Source organism: Podarcis vaucheri (assembly GCF_965113315.1).
Source record: "Podarcis vaucheri genome assembly, chromosome: 8".
Lineage (NCBI taxonomy): Eukaryota > Metazoa > Chordata > Lepidosauria > Squamata > Lacertidae > Podarcis > Podarcis vaucheri.
The window spans coordinates 91676660-91700713 of NC_138766.1; the positions used below are offsets into that span (position 1 = coordinate 91676660).

At 45.7% G+C, this 24054-nt stretch overlaps 1 protein-coding gene across 1 annotated transcript; it reads right to left on the bottom strand.

Moving 5' to 3' along the window:
• Positions 1 to 1264: 1264 nt before the first annotated feature.
• Positions 1265 to 11274, bottom strand: LOC309539608 (lymphocyte antigen 6E-like). The gene is made up of 3 exons (XM_082236004.1): positions 11114 to 11274; positions 4514 to 4633; positions 1265 to 2658 (listed from the first exon to the last, which is right to left on the bottom strand). The coding sequence occupies exons 1-3, from the start codon at positions 11163 to 11165 to the stop codon at positions 2450 to 2452; spliced, it is 381 nt and encodes a 126-aa protein (XP_082092130.1). The 5' UTR covers positions 11166 to 11274; the 3' UTR covers positions 1265 to 2449.
• Positions 11275 to 24054: the final 12780 nt, after the last annotated feature.

The following is a 24054-nucleotide window of genomic DNA, read 5'->3' on the forward strand; positions in this document are numbered from 1 at the left end:
AGCCACGGCTGCCTGCCTGCCTGCTCCCAGCCTGCGATCCTGGCGTGGCCTTCCCCATCTTCCTTCCTCCCTCCCTCCGGCAACGGCGCCGTGGCAAAGGGGTGAGGCTGGGTTGGGCCAGGCGCGGAGGGAGGTGGCGGGCATAAGTGCCCTCTTAGCCCAGGCAGGTCGGGCCCGTAGGAGTGGCAACGGGGAAGCTCGGAAATAGTGGGAGAACAGGAGAAGGAAGAGGAACCTCCAGGAGGGCAACAACTGATGGACACAGTGTCTTTAGAAAGCATTCCAGACTCTCCATCTCCCAAAACCCGGCGAGCCTTGAAAGTAGGAGAGCAAAGGGCTCAGAAATATTGATTAAAAAGCAGGTGGTAAGGACTTTTCCTTGCCTTATCTATTCCTGGCAGCCTGCTGTGGGGTTGTTTCCTCTGCCGTCTGATACAAGTCACGGATTCGAATTACAATAAAGGAGATCCCGACTAAACATTAGGAAGAGGTTTCTGGGCAATGAGAACTGTTCCACAGTGGAAGGGACTTCCTCAGCAGGTCGTGGAATCTCCTTCACTGGAGTTTTTTCAACAGAGGTTGGATGGCCATCTGTCAGGGATTCTTTAGCTGTGATTCCTTCATTGGAGGGGGGTTGGACTAGATGGCCTTTGGGGATATCTTCCAACTCTGCAATTATTTTTATTATTTATTATTTATTCAACTTATACACCACCCTATGTCCAGAGGTCTCAGGCTGGTTCACAGCAAGACCAAAAGCAATAACCCAATAACCCATTTCTATTATTCTATTCTTCAGTTTATAATATTGTCATGGCTACTGAAACAGAATATTTGAATTTATTATTTCGGTCACAGACCAGTTCCAGCCCACATACACTACCAAGGCAGTCATAGAACACGACAGGGATACATTTGAATTTGCAGTTAGATATAGCAACAGTTTAAAAAATATATTAAATTAAATTAAAACTTAGTCATTAACATATAACCTAAAATTATCATTTAAAACCTTAATCATTATGATAGCACAGCTTGTTCCCTAAGTTTTATGCCAGTCGCACAGAATTTAGCTACCTTTAACGTGATCTCAGGATCCTTGTCCTCTACCAGGGATTTTAGACATTGTAGTTCGGATTCATTTGGAGATTTTTGGTTCACAGCAAGACCAAAAGCAATAACCCAATAACCCAATTCTATTATTCAGTTTATAACATCGTCATGGCTACTGAAACAGAAAATCAATGACGACTGAGGCTGCAGATCTTAAATGGCAAAACTTTATTAACATGCGCTCCAGCTTTACAAATCACAGGCGCGAAAGAGCAGAACAGAGCATCAAATGTGGAGGAAGGTGCAAAGTGGGAGAGACTTTCAAAAACATCCTGTTTGGTGCATGTACCTTCCACCTCCATCAGCTGATGGCTCCCTTTGCTTCTGCCTTCTCCCCACCCGACAAATGCCAATCTCAGCTTCTGATCTTGTGCCCAGCCAATCGATGGGGCTGGCCTGGTCCAGTTACTATAAGGCTGGTTTATTTTTATTTAATTTATTTGTTAGATTTTTTAAGATCAAAAGATCTCAGTTCTAATGAGGAACTGTAGCTTGGCACAGCCTCTGTTTTTGTTTTTAAATTAGAGATCTCTAGCAACCACCACCCAAAATACATACACACATTTTTTAAAAAATAGACTTCTTTGAATGCCTGGGGAAATTAGGAAAGGTGATCGTGGAACCAGCTTGAGCCGGTGCTGCAGACCTGCTCTGAGCTCACCAAGACCTGCGGCTTCTTCCAGCCTTTTGCTCTTCTAACATAAAAGAAAACTCCGGCAGAAAAATAAAAATTGGTTTGTGCAACCAATCTGCCCCCCTTGGGACTCCCTGCAATAAGAGAAGCAATGGGGAATGATAAAGGAACGTATGAGATGGCATTTGCTTGATGCAATTTCTTGTGATCTCCCCTGTGCCACAAATGCTTAGCAAACACCTGATATTATTTAACTTCCTCCGAAACTTTGTGCAAACTGATTTTGCACGTGGGTTGTCTGGGAATGGCAAAGGTTGTGCAAACCAAACTCTGTGCAAACCAGTCGGAAAACGTGTTGTCTGGGAATGACCTGAGGCTTTTTGGGGGGGGCAAATGGAGGAGAAGACTCATCAGCCGCTTTGTCGAGGGACTAGGGAGGAGAAGATGGTGCCTTGCAGCACCAAAAAGGGGCGAGAGGTTTCTGGGCAGGTGAAGAGAACTCCACACTCTGCAATACCAAGCAAGAAGTCAGGAATTTTAGCATTCAGGGCAATGATCCAGGTGAGCAAGCTCTTCCGCGATGCTTCCGTGGAGTGGCGGTTGCTGTCCACGACGGGATTCTTGATCTCGAACAAGGGAAAGGGGAGTGACATTTGACAGTTTTGGATAGGAGAACTGTGACCTTTGCTCCACAGAGCCTCCTCACAAGAGGGATTGGAAGATGTAGAAGAAACTGGCCAGGACGCCCACAGCCATCAGCAGGCCGCTGGTTTTGACACTGGTGGCCCCGCTGATATTGCAGAGGGAATGGCTGCAACACTTGGTCGAAACGCTCGTCAGGCCTGTGTCGATGAAGTTCTCCGTGCAGGTAGGAGTGCATCTCTTGCTAAGCTGGTACACGGCGTTCTTGCCTGGAGGACAGGAATGAAAGGGGGTGATTATACACGGGTAGGTAAAAGCTAAGGGATGCGGGTGGCGCTGTGGGTTAAACCACAGAGCCTAGGACTTGCTGATCAGAAGGTCGGCGGTTCAAATCCCCGCAACAGGGTGAGCTCCCGTTGCTCGGTCTTTCCACGCCCAGCAAAATGTCTGGAGACCATCGTTAAAATAAAGACCGTGAGGATGCTCCCTGAGTTTTAAGTCACGACATTTCAAACTGTCGTTTGGGGATTTTATTTGCTTATTTGGCGCGTGGCGCTGTGGGTTAAACCACAGAGCCTAGGGCTTGCCGATCAGAAGGTCGGCGGTTCGAATCCCCGCGATGGGGTGAGCTCCCGTTGCTCCGTCCCTGCTCCTGCCAACCGAGCAGTTCAAAAGCACGTCAAAGTGCAAGTACATAAATAGGTACCACTCCGGCGGGAAGGTAAACGGCATTTCTGTGCACTACTCTGGTTCGCCAGAAGTGGCTTAGTCATGCTGGCCACATGACCCTGAAGCAGTAAACCAGTTCCCTCAACCAATAAAGCAAGATGAGCGCCGCAACCCCAGATTCGGCCACGACTGGATCTAATGGTCAGGGGTCCCCTTTTACTAGGTAAAAGGTAAAGGACCCCTGGACGGTTAAGTCCACTCAAAGACAACTAGGGGGTTGCAGCGCTCATCTCGCTTTCAGGCCAAGGGAGCCGGTGTTTGTCCACAGACAGCTTTCCGGGTCATGTGGCCAGCAGGACTAAACCGCTTCTGGCACAACAGGACACCGTGACGGAAACCAGAGCGCACAGAAACCCCGTTTACCTTCCCGCCGCAGCAGTACCTATTAATCTACTTGCGCTGGTGTGCTTTCAAACTGCTAGGTTGGCAGGAGCTGGGACAGAGCAATGGGAGCTGGGTTCGGAGCTTGCAGATGGGCTATAGGTGACAGCTAGCTTTCTTTCTTTTTGGTTATAATTTTTATTAGTTTTCCAATTACAATAATCCAATAATAGCCTCATTATAACATTGCCAGATTATAATACAATTCCTAATACAAATCATACAAATGCCAAATTATATAATTTAGGTGTCCCACGCATGCTAGAATTGATGGTTTGATTATTTACTTTGTTTCTGCGTTCCAAAATCTTAATGATTTCACTTACATTCCAGTCATCATCATCATCATCATCATCATCATCATCATTTATTTACACCCCACCCATCTGGCTGGGTTTCCCCAGACACTCTGGGCGGCTTCCAACATAATATTAAAATACAGTAGTCCGTCAAACATTAAAAGCTTCCCTAAACAGGGCTGCCTTCAGATGTCTTCTAAATGTCTGGTAGTTGTTGTTCTCTTTGACATCTGGTGGGAGGGCGTTAGTAATCCCTTATGCAACAGCTGCAATATATAGACCTTCTATTTGTGTTAACACATTCAATGATTTATAAGTGAAGACCTCATACTAGTATATCATTGTTTCCCCTGTGTGTGACATTTATTCTGTCCCTATTCTTTCTTCCTGTCTTTGTAAAATGTTGTGGCTGTCTTTTCTCGGTTGCTGCTGCTATCCGTCATGCCTTGAGCGGAGCTGATATCCCAATGTTGTTACAAAAATTCCTCCCTCCCTCAGTCCCCTGCTCTTTGTTTTTTGCAACTTTAACAATAGCTGCAAACGCCACTCTGTCCCAGTCAGTAACCTGTTTTCTCCCTTTTTTCACCCAGCCTAGGAAGAAGAGTGATCTGTCATACTGCCAGTGCCCTTGGCTAGCGACCTTGAGGAATAGGGCTTCACCTCACGCTCAGCAACTGTAGCTTCAGAGAGAATATAATAAGGGTTTGCTACCTACCCGAACCTGAAGTGGAAGTGATGGTGGTACAGAACTGGTCCTGTTCTGCGCACTTAACTGCCTTCATACAGTTCCAGTTGGAAGGCTCGTTTTCGCACCTGTAGCAAAAAAAGGCGTGGGCTGTGCGGAAAGAAAAGAGAGAAGCAAAAGTCAAGCAAAGGCATCTCTCTCCCAGGTGAACGTCAATCAACGTTTGTCTCAGTCTGGCTGTGACCTTCAAGGCTGTGAGCACCAGCCAGTCCCAGCCAGCGTAGTCATAGGTCAGAGATAGCAGGAGCTGTCATTCAACATCTGGAAGACCACAGGTTCCACATTGGCACCTTAGAGGTATGGATACCTCCAAAATTAGCTGAGAGATCCTCATCGGATAGAATGCCCAGGTGTTTTTCTCAAGCTCCCATGGAGAAGTGATTGCTCCCACATTCTGAATCCTGAAGTTCACCCAAACCAGAGGATGAAGATCTTCCAGAGACCAAATTCAGACTATTCTATTGGGGCAGGTGTTTCCTGGTTAGAGGACTGTTTGAATATTATTATGGTAAAGGACTCCTAACAGTTAAGTCCAGTCGTGAACGACTCTGGGGTTGCGGCGCTCATCTCGCTTTACAGGCCGAGTGAGCCGCCGTTTGTCCACAGTTTTCCTGGGTCATGTGGCCAGCATGACTAAGCCACTTCTGGCGCAACGGAACACTGAAACCAGAGCAGCGCATGGAAATGCCGTTTACCTTCCCGCCGGAGGGGAACCTATTTATCTACTTGCACTTTTTTTTGCATGCTTTCGAACTGCTAGGTTGGCAGGAGCTGGGACAAAGCAACAGGAGCTCATCCCGTCGCAGGGATTCGAACCGCCGACCTTCTGATCAGCAAGCTCAGTGGTTTAGACCACAGTGATTATGACTGTTATTATTTGTACCCCACCCATCTGACTGGGTTGCCCCATAAGGAGCAGGATTTTTACTTCTAACACAAGGGGCCCCCCAAACAGAGCTGGACTGGCTTAACACATTTTGAAGTAAGTAGCGCAAAGCACATTTCCTTCTAAGAAGGAGGTTCTGAATGAGGCTATTAAGACCAGAGTTTACCTCTGAGCAGGCCATGAAAACCACAACACACTAAGAAGCATCAATGAGAAAGTAGGTCAACTGCTTGCATTATTATTATTATTATTATTATTATTATTATTATTATTATTATTCTTTTATAATTCATACCCCACCCATCTGGCAACCTAAGGCCCGGGGGCCGGATCCAGCCCAATCGCCTTCTCAATCCAGCCCACGGACGGTCTGGGAATCGATGTATTTCTACATGAGTAGAATGTGTCCTTTTATTTAAAATGCATCTCTGGGTAATAATAATAATAATAATAATAATAATAATAATAATTTATTTGTACCCCGCCCATCTGTCTGGGTTTCCCCAGCCACTCTGGGCGGCTTCCAACAAAACACTAAAATACAATAACCTATTAAACATTAAAAGCTTCCCTAAACAGGGCTGCCTTTAGATGTCTTTTAAAGGTTGGTAGTTATTTTTCTCTTTGACATCTGGTAGGAGGGCATTCCACAGGGTGGGCGCCACCACCGAGAAGGCCCTCTACCTGGTTCCCTGTAACTTGGCTTCTTGCAGCAAGGGAACCGCCAGAAGGCCATCAGGGCTGGACCTCAGTGTCCAGGCAGAATGATGGAGGTGGAGACGCTCCTTCAGGTTATTTGTGGGGCATAGGAATTTGTTTATTTCCCTCCAAAAATATATATAGTCTGGCCCACCACATGGTCTGAGAGACGGTAGACCGGCTCACGGCTGGAAAAGGTTGCTGATTCCTGAGCTAGAAGGTGGTGGACTCTCCTTCCTTTTTCAACAGAGGTTGTGTGGTCACCTGTCAGGGATTCTTTTGCTGGTATTCCCGCATTGCAGGGGGTTGGACTAGATGACCCATTGGGTCCCAAGTCTACGATTCTGGGATTCCTCCAGCCAGCAGCCTTAGAGGTGCATGTTGTAGGGTTCTATGCAATGCGCTGTGGAAATCTAGATGCATAGATAAGGACCTTGTTGACATTCTGCTCTGCACATCTCCAAAGCCTTCATTAAGCGCAAATTACGGCATGGGCGTTGCAACCTCTTGGTGGTAAGATCCCAAGCAATTTGGCAAACAGACAGCCCACTGAGATGCCCTCAAGGCAGAGCAGTTTCACTGGCAACACTTCTGTTGCTGGGACTTGCACACAACACACCTCCTAGCAAAAGGGCAGGACTAGGAGACAAAAAAGGGTTGGGGGATGTTTCCTTAGTCAGGAAAAATGACAGTAATAATTTTAATAGTTTTATTACTTATGCCCCACCCATCTGGCTGGGTAAAGTGATCCATTAATTTGCAACCTAGCCAAGATTCTGCTGAAATACAAAATGGCCAGTGTTGAATTGACTTGCAAATGGAAATATTTGACTCCCGAAGGCTTCCAATCATTATTATAATAGGGCGGGTGTGGGGGATTCCCTGGTCCTGAATGGGGTAACTGTGCCCCTGAAGGACCAGGTGCGCAGCCTGGGAGTCATTTTGGACTCACAGCTGTCCATGGAGGCGCAGGTTAATTCTGTGTCCAGGGCAGCTGTCTACCAGCTCCATCTGGTACGCGGGCTGAGACCCTCTCTGCCCGCGGACTGTCTCACCAGAGTGGTGCATGCTCTAGTTATCTCCCGCTTGGACTACTGCAATGTGCTCTAAATGGGGCTACCTTTGAAGGTGACCCAGAAACTGCAATTAATCCAGAATGCGGCAGCTAGACTGGTGACTGGGAGTGGCCACCGGGACTACATAACACTGGTTCTGAGAGATCTTCATTGGCTCCCAGTACGTTTCCAAGCACAATTCAAAGTGTTGGTGCTGACCTTGAAGGCCCTAAACGGCCTTGGTCCAGTATACCTGAAGGAGCGTCTCCACCCCCAGCGTTCAGCCCGGCCACTGAGGTCCAGCGCCGAGGGCTTTCTGGTGGTTCCCTCATTGCGAGAAGTAAGGCTACAGGGAACCAGACAGAGGGCCTTCTCGGTGGTGGCACCCGCCCTGTGGAATGCCCTCCCATCAGATGTGAAAGAGATAAACAATTACCTGACATTCAGAAGACATCTGAAGGCAGCCCTGTTCAGGGAAGTTTTTAATATTTAACGCTGTATTGTTTTTAATACTTGATTGGCAGCTGCCCAGAGTGGCTGGGGAGACTCAGCCAGATTGGTGGGGTATAAATAATAAATTATTGTTATTATTATTATTATATTATAATAGCAATAATGATTATAAGAATTATAAGAATTATAAAGCAAAGCAGGCTTTTCCCGTCTAGTGCCTTCCAGATGTTTTGTACTATGTCTATCATCAGCCCCACCCATCACAAAGGCTGCTCTACGCACCCAGCGAACAACCGCAGAAAAGTAGGAGACAAACAGGCCAGGCCGCTCCCACAAAGCACACTTCATTGCATATTTATTCTCAAGTATTGCCATGTTCACAGAGCAAGGTTCTGCCCACCTCAATTCCCACAGGATTACAGCTCTCAGTTTGTAATTCTTTCTGGCTTTTATTAAAATGTACGGGGCAACCTGCCACCTAGATCTTATCTCACACCGCCCTGCAGCTGAAGGATTCTGTGAGAAGTTGCGATGGACCAAGGAAGCCAAATCCGAGTGAGGACAGGAAACTTTGCCTTCATTCTGAATAGGCTTCCTGGTGACATCTTGTAAGCAATGTGATGGACGTCACAAAGCCAAATATGACCAATGGTTTGTTTCACAGCCCTGTGCCCCTGACATGTTGGCAAAATGGAGGGGCAGTTTTTCTTTTTCGTTTTCTAAATATGCTTTCATTGATTTTCCAATAACAGCCTCATTATATCCAGCCTCATTATATAACAGCCTCAATTTTATCCAGTTAATACAATTATTAATGCCAATTATTCAAATGTCAAATTATACAGTTTAATTTGTATTAAACTCTCCATGTGCTAGATTTGATGGCTTCGTTCTTCTACATTTTTTCTGCCTTCCAAATAATTCCATTACATTCCATTCAGATATAATAATCCCTTATATAACAGCTCCAATCTTGTGGTTTCATTTGTGTTGGTATATTAGGTAATTTATAAAGTTTCAAGTGAGGAACTCTAAGTGTAATCCTTATTCTTTCCTGCATGTGATAGTTCCCACACCCTGTGATATTTTCCTATCCATATATGATGTTATAGCCTGCATTCCTACAATTGGTGATGGTTCCCGACACGCCTCGGGAGAAGCGGTTATCTCACAGTTTCCAGAGTCACTGCATTGCTTCATCCCATGATTTGGCTCCCAGTAAACAAGCCATCTTCGCCATTTCTCCAGCCTAGAAAGAATGGTCTGAATCCAGACTTCACGTAGCTTCTATTCCCACAGCTGGTAGACTCCTTTCTTCCCTGCCACTGATTTATGGCCAATTATCCTAATCTCAAAAAGCATTCTTTTGTGGATAACAGATGTTAGGGAAAACTTTGCTCCATATTTTCAAAGCGTAATGTTTCCCCCCCTTCTCTCTCAGTTCCTTTCTCTCACACACGCAGTTCCAGTTTTGTTAAATATTTATATTCCAATTTCTTCCAGCCTCACTTTTACGGATGTGGTTTTTTTTAACTTGCATTCCTAGGAGGGTTGCCATATCATAAATGTAGAGAAGAACTTTAATATAAGCAAACCGTGTGCCCCTCGTCTCTTTCACCGAATGAAATCCCCTCTCAAGCCAAACCTTTAAAATCCTTGTAGCTGGGTTGTTTTTGCAGTTTCTTATCTCATCATCTCTGTCATGTGCCTGTGGTTTACTCCAATTTTAAAAACCCAATTAGTAGGATAACCTGTGCTTCCAGGAATGGGATCAGGGGGTCGCGGCAGACAGAGTGTTCCATGCACCCAGTGCCTTTGTCTGTACTCGCATGCCATGGGGAAGCGAGTGCCGGACAGCCAAACACCGGGTGAGAGCCAGATTCCTCTTGCAACCAAAGAGAAAGGCAGAAAATGCAATTCCCTCATCATTATCCGATTATCTCTGTCTGTCTGTCTCCTGCGGCGTTGGGAGAGGGGTCCATCCCCTGGCGCACAGGAAACAGGAAGCCCAGAGGGGCAGTTTTTCAACCCAAATCTCTTCCTTTGTTTACTGTTTGTTTGGTTTCAATCTAGTCCCCTTGTGTGTCCCCACCCCTTCCCAGCTATAGTCTTACAATCCTATTGGATTGTAATTTGGAGGATGGGACCTCAAATATTTTTTAAAATAATTTTTATTAGAAATTTGAACAAAACATATCATCCAAAAAAATCACATCCCTAATTTCCCCCATTTTCCTCCTAAAGGGCCCAGCATGAAGGCTCTGTGTGTCCTGAGAAATTTCATTCTCCTGCGCAACTTTTCGGCACACTGTGCAAAATGCGTGCCGTTCAACATCCACAGACATAGAGCCATACCTGTATGTGAATTGTCCACCCTTACAATCTTCCTGATGCAAAAAACCCGCAGGGTGACTGGAACGCCTAGGCAGATTGTTCATATACACAGCTTTCCGTACACTAATGTCAGATCACGTAACATGTTCTATGCGCAGGAGCAGGGGAGAGCATGACGGCGCATTAGACAGATACTTGTTCCTGCCACAGGTACACCCTGCGTATCTGAAGCATGTCTGGGTGAGCCAACCTTTCTTAGGAAACTTTTCTGCAGGGATAAGAATCTTACAACATTCAGCTGAGCTAGGGACAACCTAAACCTGCTTTTCTGTTATTTAATCCAATAGTCTATTGCATATCTTTTGTTTGAGTGGGATGTGGTCGCTTCTTCTCCCATCACCTTTTAGACGTTTCTGAAAGGCTACTCACACAAGCCTTCATTCACACAGTCCCTTCCACCTTCCCTCATCTGACTTGCCCTCTCTAAACCCTCCACCATCAGACAGATGGGACGAAAAAAGAGGAAACAAAGCTTCTTTGCACCAATGCCTAATTAATTTCTACAATTCCACTGGCCAAATGGAACCTCCCGAGTTAGTGAAGTATACCTCAAGATGCCATTGGCTGAGGTGGGACAACAGCTGTTGCCTTTGTGCCCTCTTTCCTGAAAACATCTGGCTGGGAACTAACAGAAACAGGATGATAGATCAAATGGATCATAGATATGAGCCAGCAGGACTTCTCTTATACATTCGTAAATCTTCAATAAAAAACCTCTCCATGGTGTTAGAAACTTAGGTGTGGGGTTTTTAATGGGGCATTTAGTATTAAACACTAGTCACTGGTCTGAGCATCATATTAGAGTTCCCCTTTTAGATTGTAGATCGCAGAATTGTAGAGTTGGAAGGACCACGAGGATTATCTAGTCATCTAGGACCGTGCCCTGCAATGCTTCCACCCAGTGTGGGGCTCAGACCCACAGCCCTGGGATTATAATGATCTGATGCTTACATCTTATGCTAAATGACTAGATAGTGCTTCGCATCCATCCCAACCCTACAGTCTTGCGATTCTATGAGTCTCCAAGTCTCCCGTCCTTTTCTGCAGCTCTTTGCCTAAGCAAAGGTGAGAAATGTGCCTTACCTTTTCCGGCGCATAAGATCGTAACCAGCAAGGCAACCAGGAGAGTCTTCATCTTTGCAGTGATCTGTGGAACTGTATCCCAGACTGCTGGCCACTATGGTTATATACACCCCTGAGGTGTTTGCCTTTTGTTGCCATGGTCACCATAATTTTAGGGTTCAAGAAGCTGAGGATGGGGAGGGACACACTTGGCTGAGGAATGAGCATAGGAGTTGGTCCATGTGGGAATGGGTGTGGGCCTGTGAGATCACCAAAGGCAATTCATCATTATGCAGGAGAGAGAGAAAGAGAGGGAGGAGTTCACATGTAGGTGACAACCTCAAAGGGGAGAGGCTTGAGGTCTGCAACAGGAGATCTGCCTGCAGAAGATCCCTGGAAACTCTCAGTGCTAGATGTTCTTTTTTCTTCTTCATTTTTTTTTATTAATTTTCCAAATTTAACACAACACAAAATAACAAACAAACAAATAAAAAAACATACATACGTTCAAAGCTTCTTACAGTTAAAAATCCAAATTGCATTCCATTATTGGGTGACTTCCTCAAATCCTTCCTAACTGATTTTCATTAAATCTCATTTTAGCAACTTTCCAATATCCACTTTCTAATAAAATTAACTTGTTCAAATTACTAACTTCCTTTCTTTTCATAATATTCTCAATCCATCATCTTACACCATTCAACATAATTTAATCCTAAACCAAATGTAGTACTTGCAAGTATTTCCACTAATGTTATATTCTTATATTTTACTAAATATTCCTTAAATTTCTTCCTTTCTTCTTGATGTTCCTCCTCTTTCTGATCGCAGATTCTTCCAGTAAGGTCGGCCGGCTCCAAAAAGACCAACATCTTCATCTGCCAATCTTCCACTGTTGGTATTTCCTGTGATGTCCAATTTGGGGCAAGTAAAATTCTCGCTGCAGTTGTGGCATACAAAAACAATCTAACATCTTTTTTAGGCAATTTTGAATTCTGGCGCTGGAGGAGACTGTTGAGAGTCCCATGGACTGCAAGAAGATCCAACCTCTCCATTCTGAAGGAAATCAGCCCGGAGTGCTCACTGGAAGGACAGATCCTGAAGCTGAGACTCCAAGACTTTGGCCACCTCATGAGAAGTTGGACAGTGTTCTCAAAGCTACCAGCATGAGTTTGACCAAACTGCAGGAGGCAGTGGAAGACAGAAGTGCCTGGTGTGCTCTGGTCCAGGGGGTCACAAAGAGTCGGACACGACTAAACGACTAAACAACAACAACGTCAGAGTAGATCCTTCTATCTCACCATGCCTGATTCCCCAGGCGAGTTTCCTGACTGAGCAGGGATTTGAATCTGAGTCTCTGCGGTCAACACGCTGACCACTGTACCACAGTGGCTATTTTCTAATCCTTCCATTTAAAAGTAATTCTAGGAACAAACTGGACATTTAACGCCACAATGAAGTCCTGGAGCCCGGAAGTGAGGACTGGTTTTTTCACATTCATTTGACTCCCTGATTTCCAAGTTTCACTTGTTGGGAAAACAGAGAGTTCCAGGGCTGGTTTTCTCACCAGTGGAAGCCTTGAGGGCTACAAACAGGTTACGTCAGCCTCGAATAAGAGGATGAATTGTTCTTCGTGTGCCAGATCATGTGCCAGAGACTGGTTATGCAAGGAATGAAATTATATATGTTGGTATCTGTGTTGGATTCCACATTTGCAAATGTTCCGTGTGTGCTCTTATTAATATGGAAGAATCACTTCATGGTGCCTCATGGGAATCTCATGGTTCCTCCTAAATTAAAACGAAAATGACACTTTTGTTTTGGAACAAATCAAGAGGTTTCAGGGTGGTAGATGAAAATGGGAGGGGCTGAATAAGGGGAAGTGGTCCAAATGTTTTGCACTTGATACGGAAGGGGGGGCATGTCTTCTTCACCTCCTTCTTCGCTACAATATATCCATTTATTTCCAATTGTCAATGTCAAAAGGGACTAAAATCTATAAAATTCATAGAAAATCAACGTGCCAAATTGCTCAATTTCTCGAGGACTCCATGACACCTCCCCTGTCCTCCATAATCCCTCAAGCAAGGTGTCAAGACCCTAATCCTGTCAAATCACTCTGCCAAGCCTTTCCTCCGGGCAAGGCCAGGTGGCAGACCAGGCATACATGGACCATTGTCTTCTCATCACCGGTACTCAGGATGTGCTTATCTGTGCATATCTCCAGCTCTGCATATTCCCCCCTCCCTCCTCCATATGTTAATCCTGTGTGACCCAACCTCTTCTTAATGTATTCATGATGTAACTGGGATGTATTTTGCACTGTATTCTGGGACATGGAGGAAAATTTCAAAAGTTCATGTCATCCCTTTCTCGCTGTTCAATCTCGCCTTGAACCTGTTGCGCAATAAACTTGGATCTTCTGCAGTTTGCTCCTGTCTCCGGCTGAGCTCATTTTCTTCCGCAGGGACCCGCGGACCTAGTCCGACGAGCTGGGTGGCAGAGTAGCCCCGCACCCAGATTTTTCCGTAACAGCACTACAGACCCTTCAGCCTAAAATGTTGTTTAGTCATTTAGTCGTGTCCGACTCTTCAAGACCCCCTGGACCAGAGCACGCCAGGCACTCCTGTCTTCCACTGCCTCCCGCAGTTTGGTCAAACTCATGTTTGTAGCTTCGAGAACACTGTCCCACCATCTTGTCCTCTGTCGTCCCCTTCTCCTTGTGCCCTCCATCTTTCCCAACATCAGGGTCTTTTCCAGGAAATCTTCTCTTCTCATGAGGTGGCCAAAGTATTGGGGCCTCAGCTTCAGGATCTGTCCTTCCAGTGAGCACTCAGGGCTGATTTCCTTCAGAATGGAGAGGTCTGATCTTCTTGCAGTCCATGGGACTCTCAAGAGTCTCCTCCAGCACCATAATTCAAAAGCATCCATTCTTTATGGTCCAGCTCTCACTTCCATACATCACTACATTTAGCAACTGCTGTCAAAGGAAGGAGCAGCTTACAGGGATAAAATATCCTTCTTCCCAGTGTTTAGCAGTCACTTCCCAAAAGGATCAGTACATGGCAGCCTTCCTTAGCCTGGTGGATGATGGGATTTGTAGTTAGAATCAAAGCATCGTAGAGCTGGAAGGGACCCTTAGGGTTATCTATTTCAAGCCCCTGCAATTCAGGAATCTCAGCTACAGCATCCATGACAGATGGCCATCCAACCTCTGCTTTAAAACCTCCAAGGAAGGAAAGTCCACAACCTTCCGAGAGAGACAGTTCCACAACAATAAAAAGCTAATTAACACAGCAATACAATGAAAGGATAAAAAGACAGCTAAGGGACAAAGGCAGCGCTATAGCTCCACTATGAGAGACTACGATACCACCTTTCTGATAAATAATTTTTTTTTATTTATACCCCGCCCTTCCCGGTTCAGAAAACCGGGCTCAGGGGTGGCTAACAATTTTAACAAATTTAAAACACTTAATTGATGCTACAAAAAACAGCATAAAATACACTATGAAATGTGAATAACAATAAATTCAGAATTCAAAAATCAATTTAGGAGGGAAATCCATCCAATAAACATTAGATGATCACCAGGGCTAGCTGGCTAAATTAGTCCTACTTGGGCCAGCGAGGAGACCAGGGGAGAATTAGCTGTGGGATCCCAGAGCGGGTGATCTTCATAAAAGGGGAGAGGGAGGGAAGAAGGGGAATAAAAGATCAGGCTGAATTCAAATTAAAGGCCAGGTGGAATAGTTCTGTCTTACAGGCCCTGCGGAAGGAGATTAAACCCTGCAGGGCCCTGGTCTCATGGGACAGAGCATTCCACCAGGTCGGAGCCATCACTGAAAAGGCCCTGGCCCTGGGGGAGGATAATCTGACTTCCTTAGGGCCTATAAGAGCCTGATGAAGAGCCGAAAGCCCAGGGAAAGAGAAAAAGTCTTTGTTGAGCACCAAAAACTTGGCAAAGATGGTGTCAGTCATGCCTCCCTGGGGAGAGCATTACATCTGTTGTGGTTAAACACAGACACGTGGTGTTAGTTTTGAAATGTGTGGGAGTAACCATCCTTTGCAAGGTACACATATTCCTATACACCCATTGTCATGTTCTACCCTGTCCTTAGTAGAACAACTTTAAGCCTTGACACTCTCATTCCAAAGGGATGAGTTGCCAGCCTGAGGCTCTCAGTGGCATTTCATCCTGAAATTAATTTAAAAGCTGCCCTGCATCCTTTTTGATCTTGACTCCCAGCCAGGGGCAGAGGAAGGAGGGGTGGGTTGACCCGGGTGTCACCACTGAGGGGGGTGACAAAATGTCGGGTGGCACTCACGGCCGGGCCTGTAGCGTGCCTGAGCCATGCATCTGGTATGCCCCACGGGAGACCTTAAGGTCCACAAATGACAACATTTTGGAGGTCCCAGGTCACAAGGTGGCTAGATTGGTCTCAACTCGGGCCAGGGCCTTTTCAGTAGTGGCCCCGACGTGGTGGAACGCTCTGTCACAAGAGACCAGGGCCCTGCAGGACTTGACATCTTTCCGCAGGGCCTGCAAGACGGAGTTGTTCTGCCTGGCCTTTGGTTTGGACTCAGTCTGACCTTTATGTTTCCCTCCCCTTATGGTTTTGTGCTATGGGCTACTTTTAAAATGAGTCTGCATTTTAAACTGTATTTTAAATTGGTGTTTTTTCCCCCTATTATGTTTTTACTGTACAGTGGTACCTCGGGTTACATATGCTTCAGGTTACACACTCCGCTAACCCAGAAATAGTGCTTCAGGTTAAGAACTTTGCTTCAGGATGAGAACAGAAATCGTGCTCCGGCGGCAGCGGGAGGCCCCTTTAGCTAAAGTGGTGCTTCAGGTTAAGAACAGTTTCAGGTTAAGAACGGACCTCTGGAACGAATTAAGTACTTAACCTGAGGTACCACTGTAATTTTACTGGTGTTAGCCGCTCTGAGCCCAGCTCTGGCCGGGGAGGGTGGTGTATAAATAAAAATTATTATTATTATTATTATTATTATTATTATTATTATTATTATTATCTCTACTGAAAGTGACATGGTGGCTTGGGCGGCCACAGGCTCCGTGGTGCCCCAAACGGTCCACCTGCCACCTCCCTCTCAGCTGTAGGGGGGCTGAGTGACAGGAGGCAGACAGACTCCTCAGAGGCCCCACGGAGTGTCCTGCCCCAGCTGGCCCTGCCCTGCAGTGGCTAGCCCCACCCCTGGGCGCAGGGCATGCGCCCTCCCCCGGGCACCTGTTTGGCTTGCTCCGCCGCTGCTGCCAGCTGTCTGGTTCCAGTTCCCTTCCAGTACAGCTGGATTTTTTTATAGGGCTGGATTTCCCCAAAACCATCCCCAGTGCGCAAGAAATCTTTGATTTCAAGAAATCAAAGATTTCAAGAAAATACAAAGAAATCTTTGTATTTGAGAGGCACAAATACAAGATGGGTGACACCTGGCTTGAGAGCAGTACATGTGAAAAGGATCTAGGAGTCTTGGTTGCCCACAAACTTGACATGAGCCAACAGTGTGACGCGGCAGCTAAAAAAGCCAATGCAATTCTGGGCTGCATCAATAGGAGTATAGCATCTAGATCAAGGGAAGTAATAGTGCCACTGTATTCTGCTCTGGTCAGACCTCACCTGGAGTACTGTGTCCAGTTCTGGGCACCACAGTTCAAGAAGGACACTGACAAACTGGAACGTGTCCAGAGGAGGGCAACCAAAATGGTCAAAGGCCTGGAAACGATGCCTTATGAGGAATGGCTAAGGGAGCTGGGCATGTTTAGCCTGGAGAAGAGGAGGTTAAGGGGTGATATGATAGCCATGTTCAAATATATAAAAGGATGTCACATAGAGGAGGGAGAAAGGTTGTTTTCTGCTGCTCCAGAGAAGCGGACACGGAGCAATGGATCCAAACTACAAGAAAGAAGATTCCACCTAAACATTAGGAAGAACTTCCTGACAGTAAGAGCTGTTCGACAGTGGATTTTGCTGCCAAGGAGTGTGGTGGAGTCTCCTTCTTTGGAGGTCTTTAAGCAGAGGCTTGACAACCATATGTCAGGAGTGCTCTGATGGTGTTTCCTGCTTGGCAGGAGGTTGGACTCGATGGCCCTTATGGTCTCTTCCAACTCTGTCATTCTATGATTCTATGATTCTATGATTTTATGAAATCTAAACCCTTCCTTCCCCACATTCCTGTTGCATCCATGAACTGAGATTCCCCAGCTCTGATTTTCTTGCGGCCACCCCACACAGAGCTGGTAGGTTTTCTGAACAGACGGCTTAGAGACCCCAGACTTGAAGACACTGCCCTTTCCCCCCACTTCCAGGACCTCATGACTACCTTTCGCACAGTTGTGGAAATCAAACCACAGGATGACGTTTGTTTCAAGCCTGTTTCTCCTCTTCGCTCCAAGACTTCTGAGCGGTTAGAGAGCACCAGAGTCCTCTGAATATGGTGCAAAATGTGTAATAATGATAATAAATAATAATTTATTATTAATACCCCGCCCATCTGGCTGGGTTTCCCCAGCCACTCTGGGCGGCTTCCAACAGAACACTAAGATACAATAACCTATTAAACATTAAAAGCTTCCCTAAACAGGGCTGCCTTCAGATGTCTTCTAAAAGTCTGGTAGTTGTTTTTCTCTTTGACATCTGATGGGAGGGCGTTCCACAGGGAGGGCGCCACCACTGAAAAGGCCCTCTGCCTGGTTCCCTGTAACTTGGCTTCTGGCAGTGAGGGAACTGCCAGAAAGCCCTCGGCGCTGGACCTGAGTGTCTGGGCAGAACGATGGAGGTGGAGGTGTAATATTTATACGGTAATTGCCACGCAAATTACAGGCTTGTGGTTTAGCTGCAATTGGTTGGGCGAGATGACCCATTGGATCGCTTCCAACTTGACAAGTCTATGATTCAAAGGCCACACTCACTGCCAGATTTACGTATAAGCTAAACAAGCTAAGCTTAGGGCCCCACTCTCTTGGGGGGGGGCAAAAATTTCACTATTAATATACTACTTCTTAATTGTATTTCAGTTCAACAATTACTTTGATAAAATACATATTTTGTATTTTGCGATGTGGAAATGGCTTTAGATACCTATTAGGTCCATAAATTACCATATAGCGCATATTCAACACACACAAAAGCGACAATTTGTTGTTGACAAAGGAAAGCTGGACATAGAAAGGGCCGCATTATCTTCAGTAGTTTAAGGGTAAAGGGTAAGGGGACCCCTGACCATTAGGTCCAGTCGTGGCCGACTCTGGGGTTGCGGCACTCATCTCGCTTTACTGGCCGAGGGAGCCGGCGTACAGGTTCCAGGTCATGTGGGCAGCATGACCAAGCCGCTTCTGGCAAACCAGAGGAGCGAACGGAGACGCCGTTTACCTTCCCACCAGAGTGGTACCTATTTATCTTTTTTTTAAAAAAAAAAGATATTTATTAAAGTTTTTTTAAAATATAACAATGGAAAAAATAAAAAATAAAAAGAAACAAAATACAACATAAAAACAGTTAAAAAACAAATAATTTTCCATAATATATCTTCCTTACTCTTATTTCCCCAGACCTCCTCATACCTCCCTTCTTTGTATTCCACTTCAATTTGTTAGTTCAGCAAATCCTTACCATTAAGCTTTTACCCATTTATAAACCTTTTTTTTTTTTCCTGTATCTCCTAAAGCATTACAGCTGGAAACCCCTTAGTTTCTATCCAACATCCTTCTAACATTCATTAATTTTACAATATTTCTGCAAGTAGTCTTTAAATTTCTTCCAGTCTTTTTTCACCGACTCTTCTCCCTGGTCTCGGATTCTGCCAGTCATTTCCGCCAGTTCCATATAGTCCATCACCTTCATCTGCCATTCTTCCAGAGTGGGTAAATCTAATGTCTTCCAATACTTTACAATAAGTATTATTGCTGCTGTTGTGGCATACATAAAAAAAGTTCTGTCCTTCTTTGGCACCAATTGGCCGACAATGCCCAAGAGAAAGGCCTCTGGTTTCTTCAGGAAGGTATATTTAAATACCTTTTTCAGTTCATTATATATCATTTCCCAGAAAGCCTTAATCCTTGGGCACGTCCACCAAAGGTGAAAGAATGTACCTTCCGTTTCTTTACATTTCCAACATTTGTTATCGGGCAAATGATAGATTTTTGCAAGCTTGACCTATTTATCTACTTGCACTTTGACGTGCTTTCGAACTGCTAGGTTGGCTTAGGGCCTCATCAAACCTAAATCCGGTCCTGGCCACACTCAATCTTCTTGCGGCACCAGATATATGGGGTGCAAGGGGTTCCAGCCCTCTCAATATTTTGAAGTTGGGGGCCCAGCCCCCCTAAAAAAATATTGAGGGCAAGTCAGCACCCCTGCACCCTTATCCCATGTCACCTTCACGCCTATTGTTGGCCAGAGCAAAGCTCATCATCCTTAATCCAGAAAGCAAGCCGTATTGATTTCCACTGATGTCGAAATGACAGAGAGAACAAGCACGGACTCATTCCTCACAGTTCCTCTGAGGTCCTGAATGTGCAATGCCCAATATTTTTGCCTCTGGCAAGCAACTCTCTGTATAGCCAACACACACAGACTTGCGCATTCCCAAAATCCCTGCCCCCCCCCATGTCCCTAGAACAAATTATTGTTAGTAATAATAATAATAATAATACATTTTTATTTATACCCCGCCCTTCCCGGTTCAAAACCCGGGCCCAGGGCGGCTAACAACAAATTTAAAACACTTTAAAACACTTAATTATAAAAGCAGCATAAAATACAGTAGAAAAACATGAATAACAATAAAAACCAAAAATCAATTAGATAATCCCCAGGGCTAGGTGGCTGAATTGGTCCTACTTGGGCCAGCGAGGAGGCCAGGGGAGAATTAGCTGTGGGATCCCAGAGCGGGTGATCTTCATAAAAGGGGAGGGGGAGGGAAGAAGGGGAATAAAAGATCAGGCTGAATTCAAATTAAAGGCCATGTGGAATAGCTCTGTCTTACAGGCCCTGCGAAAGGAAGTTAAATCCTGCAGGGCCCTGGTCTCCTGGGACAAAGCATTCCACCAGGTCGGAGCCATCACTGAGAAGGCCCTGGCCCTGGTGGAGGAAAGTCTGACTTCCTTAGGGCCCGGGACCTCTAAACTCTGGTTATTCATGGACCTTAAGGTCCTCTGCGGGGCATACCAGGAATATTATTATTTATTAAATTTGTATACCGGCCTTCATCCATAGAACTCAAGGCAGTTCACAGCATGAAACTACAAGATACAAACACAGAATACATAACAAGAACAAACCAAACTAATAATCTTCCCCCAACAAACACATTTAAAAGAGTATAGGATGACAACCAACGAAAGGCCTGGGTGAAGAGTAACGTTATTGCCTGGTGACTAAAGGTGTATAATGAAGGAACCTCCCTGGCAAGAGCATTCTGCAAATGGGGAGCCACTGCAGAGAAGGCCCTGTTCTTGTGTTCCCACCCTCTGGACCTCTCATGGCAGAAGCACACAAAGAAGGGCTCAGAGGATGATCTCAGGGTCCAGGCTCATATGGAGAGAGGCGGTCCTTGAGGTATTGTAGTTCTGAGCCACAATCCAAGTGTGCTGGGCCTGGGGGTAACCCGTGAAATGTGGTCCAGGACCTGTCCAGAATCAGAAGGTTCTGCTGGGAGTCAGTCTGACAGGGCCAAGGCAGGACATGAGGCAGGAAACCAGGCAGGGACAGGTACAGGATCTCAGGCAGGTTCTAGCATTCAGCAATGTTGCTCCCGCAACCTGGGGCGGGGTCCGACAGCCTTTTATCTTTGTTGGGATAACGGCCGGTCCTGATCCCCCGGCGACTCACCACCCTGTCTCGCCCGAAGGCGAGCACTCCTCCTGCGAGTACTCAGGTCTCTCCTTCTCTCAGACCTCAGTCTCTGCAACTCAGGAGACGTCAGTGGGTTACTAGACCCAGGGGCCGCCTCAGCCTCCCCTGACCCAACTGGTAGTGGAGCAGCTGTAAGTGGTGGCCCAGCTGGAGGCAACAAGGTCATCCCCGCATCTGGAGCCAGGGCAGGCTCCGGCCCCTGACTCGGCCCAGCTGGGGTTTGTTGCAGGGGAACCTGTGCAGACCGGGACTCTTCAGGATCAGGCCCCAGACTTGGTTCAGGTGATGCTTGAGGCAAAGGATCCGGTGCGGACTGAGTCTCCTCTGTTTCCGAGTCCCAGTCCGAGCCCCAGGCCATCACACCAAGGCATGAGCAATCCAGTGTGGTTCAACTCCCCATTCAGCCCTGAAACTCACTGGGTGACTTCGGGGGAGACACTCAGCCTGACCTATATCCATAGGGTTATTGTGAGGATAAGAACCAGAGGTATCATCCTGAGTTCCTCGGAGGCGAGGCGGAAACATGAATGGAATAAGGAGGAGGAAATGTCATCTTCTGATGAACGAGTCCCTTCTAAAGGACATTTCCTTCTCTCTGTATGAAGTCAAAGTTACCATTCTCAATAGCAGCCAAGGAACTGTCTGCCTACACCTGAGATCTCTCTACTTTGTCTCTGATAGCATCATCCTCTGACCGGCCTGTCTTGCTCGGCTTCTTCAGGTCAGTCACCTTGGAATTCGGGCAATGACAAATCCTTTTTTTAAAAAAAAAAATAATATTTATTATTTTTCCAACAATTTAAACACTACAAAGAAAGAAAGAAAAAGAACAATACAATACAATACAAAAACACTACATAACACTAACACATTAAACTAACAAAACAAAACAAAAACCGTTTAAAACACATCAAACAATTTCAATATCTTATCTTTCATTCACTTATTTCAACGACCTCACACCTCCCTTTTTGTATTCCACTTCTGTTAATTGTTTCAGCAATTCCTTTCCATCTTCCTCTGTTTTCTATCCTAGACAAATCCTTGTACCAAACACACACCCAGCTTCACCTGCGGCACTGGGTGCAAAACACTCAATGGTGGCTTGTCTGCCTTCATAATTAGCATTGCCTTTAAGTGATGCCCGTCAGGAGATTTCTTTTTTATTAAAAGAACAATGTGTTGGGTGGGGTCTTTTCTGTGACCTTGTGTGTCAGGGACCATGCTGAGGAGGGCGGCACTGAGGAAGAATGGTAGGATCCTTCCCTCCACCCTGATCCTGATCCTGAATCTTCCCAGGAGCAGGAGGACAGTATAGATTTGGAACAGCAGTTTGCAGAGGGGCACAGTTCAGAAGCTGGGAAACACTGGATGGGGAACAGCTAGAAGAAGAAAAACCAGAAGAGAGAAAGCGAACTAATTTACAGTCTCTGGATAGTATCCGCCCCCCTTCCCCAAAGTCATGGAGAGCTCAGAAAGTGTAAGAACAGAAAACGCAGAGGCTACAAACTCAGAGTACAAGATGTAAGAGTGACGTAGATTACTAGGGACGGAGGAGGTGTAATCCTTAATTGGGAGCACCACCATTCTGGGTAGACGCTTTGTTTGGTCCCTCGCTGTGTTTATTAAAGAAACTAACTGGTAAGAACTCCCTTTCGTTTGATCTGCTCATTTACGGCCACGGTGGAGGTGTTTGTTGTTTACACTAAACCTGCACAGAAGCTTAGCTTGCCTGCCTGTTTTTCATTTTCCTTGGCCCTTTGTGATGTCCACAGAGATGGGCTCACTCATGGGATACCCCTAATAATGCAAAATCATACAGTTAGACCTCAACAGTACTCTCATCCAAGCCCCTGCCAGTACAGAAGGTCCCTGACTAGAACATCCCTCCTAGGAGTTCATCCACCTATATTATTATTAGTAGTAGTAAAGGTAAAGGTAAAGGGACCCCTGACCATTAGGTCCAGTCGTGGCCGACTCTGGGGTTGCGGCGCTCATCTTGCTTTACTGGCCGAGGGAGCTGGCGTACAGCTTCCGGGTCATGTGGCCAGCATGACTAAGCCGCTTCTGGCGAACCAGAGCAGCGCACAGAAACGCCATTTACCTTCCCACTGGAGTGGTACCTACCGTATTTTTCGCTCTATAACACGCACCCGACCATAACACACACATAGTTTTTAGAGGAGGAAAATCCGTAGGCATGCCACCCGTAGGCATTTCCTCCATAACACGCACAGACATTTCCCCTTACTTTCTAGGAGGAAAAAAGTGAGTGTTATAGTGCAAAAAATACGGTATTTATCTACTTGCACTTTGATGTGCTTTCCAACTGCTAGGTTGGCAGGAGCTGGGACCGAGCAATGGGAGCTCACCCTGTCGCAGAGATTCGAACCGCCAACCTTCTGATCGGCAAGTTCTAGGCTCTGTGGTTTAACCCACAGTGCCACCCGCATCCCTATTAGTAGTAGTAGTAGTAAGTAGTAAAGCTACTCTGGGTGCTTCCAATATATTGATACAGATTTAGGAGGGGGACCCCCCTAAACCCTAGAAATTAATACCAAATTATATAATTTAGATAAGGTGACCCCCCACGTGCTACAAATTAATGATTTTGATGATTTTCTTTATTTCTGCATTCCAAAATCTTACTGATTTCAGTTACATCCCAGTCATAATAATAATCCCTTATACAACAGCTGTAATATTTATAACATCTATGCATGTTGACACATTAAATGAATTATAAGACCGCAAGTGAAGATCTCATATTGTATCATTGTTCTCCTTGTGTGTGACATTTATTCTGTCCGTATTGTTTCTTCCTGTCCTTGTAAAATGTTATCTCTATCTTTTCTCAGTTGTTGCTGCTATCCGTCATGCATTGAGCGGAGCTGATATCCCAATGTTGTTCCCAAAAAAATTCCTTCACTCAGTCCCGTGCCTCTTTGTTTTTGCAACTTTAACAATAGCTGCTAACGTCACTCTGTCCCAGTCAGTAACCTGTTTTTGCCATTTTCCCTCCCAGCCTAGGAAGAAGAGTGATCTGTCATACTTCCAGTGCCTTAATAATAAACCTTATCAGTTCCT

What these genes read in the sequence shown, in the direction of transcription:
- LOC309539608 (XM_082236004.1), bottom strand. Translation starts at nt 11,165, where the DNA reads ATGAAGACTCTCCTGGTTGCCTTGCTGGTTACGATCTTATGCGCCGGA. An exon ending in GATCTTATGCGCCGGAAAAG is followed by an intron (nt 4,634 to 11,113) that starts GTAAGGCACATT and finishes CTTTCCGCACAG; the next exon opens with CCCACGCCTTTTTTTGCTAC. An exon ending in CACTTCCACTTCAGGTTCGG is followed by an intron (nt 2,659 to 4,513) that starts GTAGGTAGCAAA and finishes CCTGTCCTCCAG; the next exon opens with GCAAGAACGCCGTGTACCAG.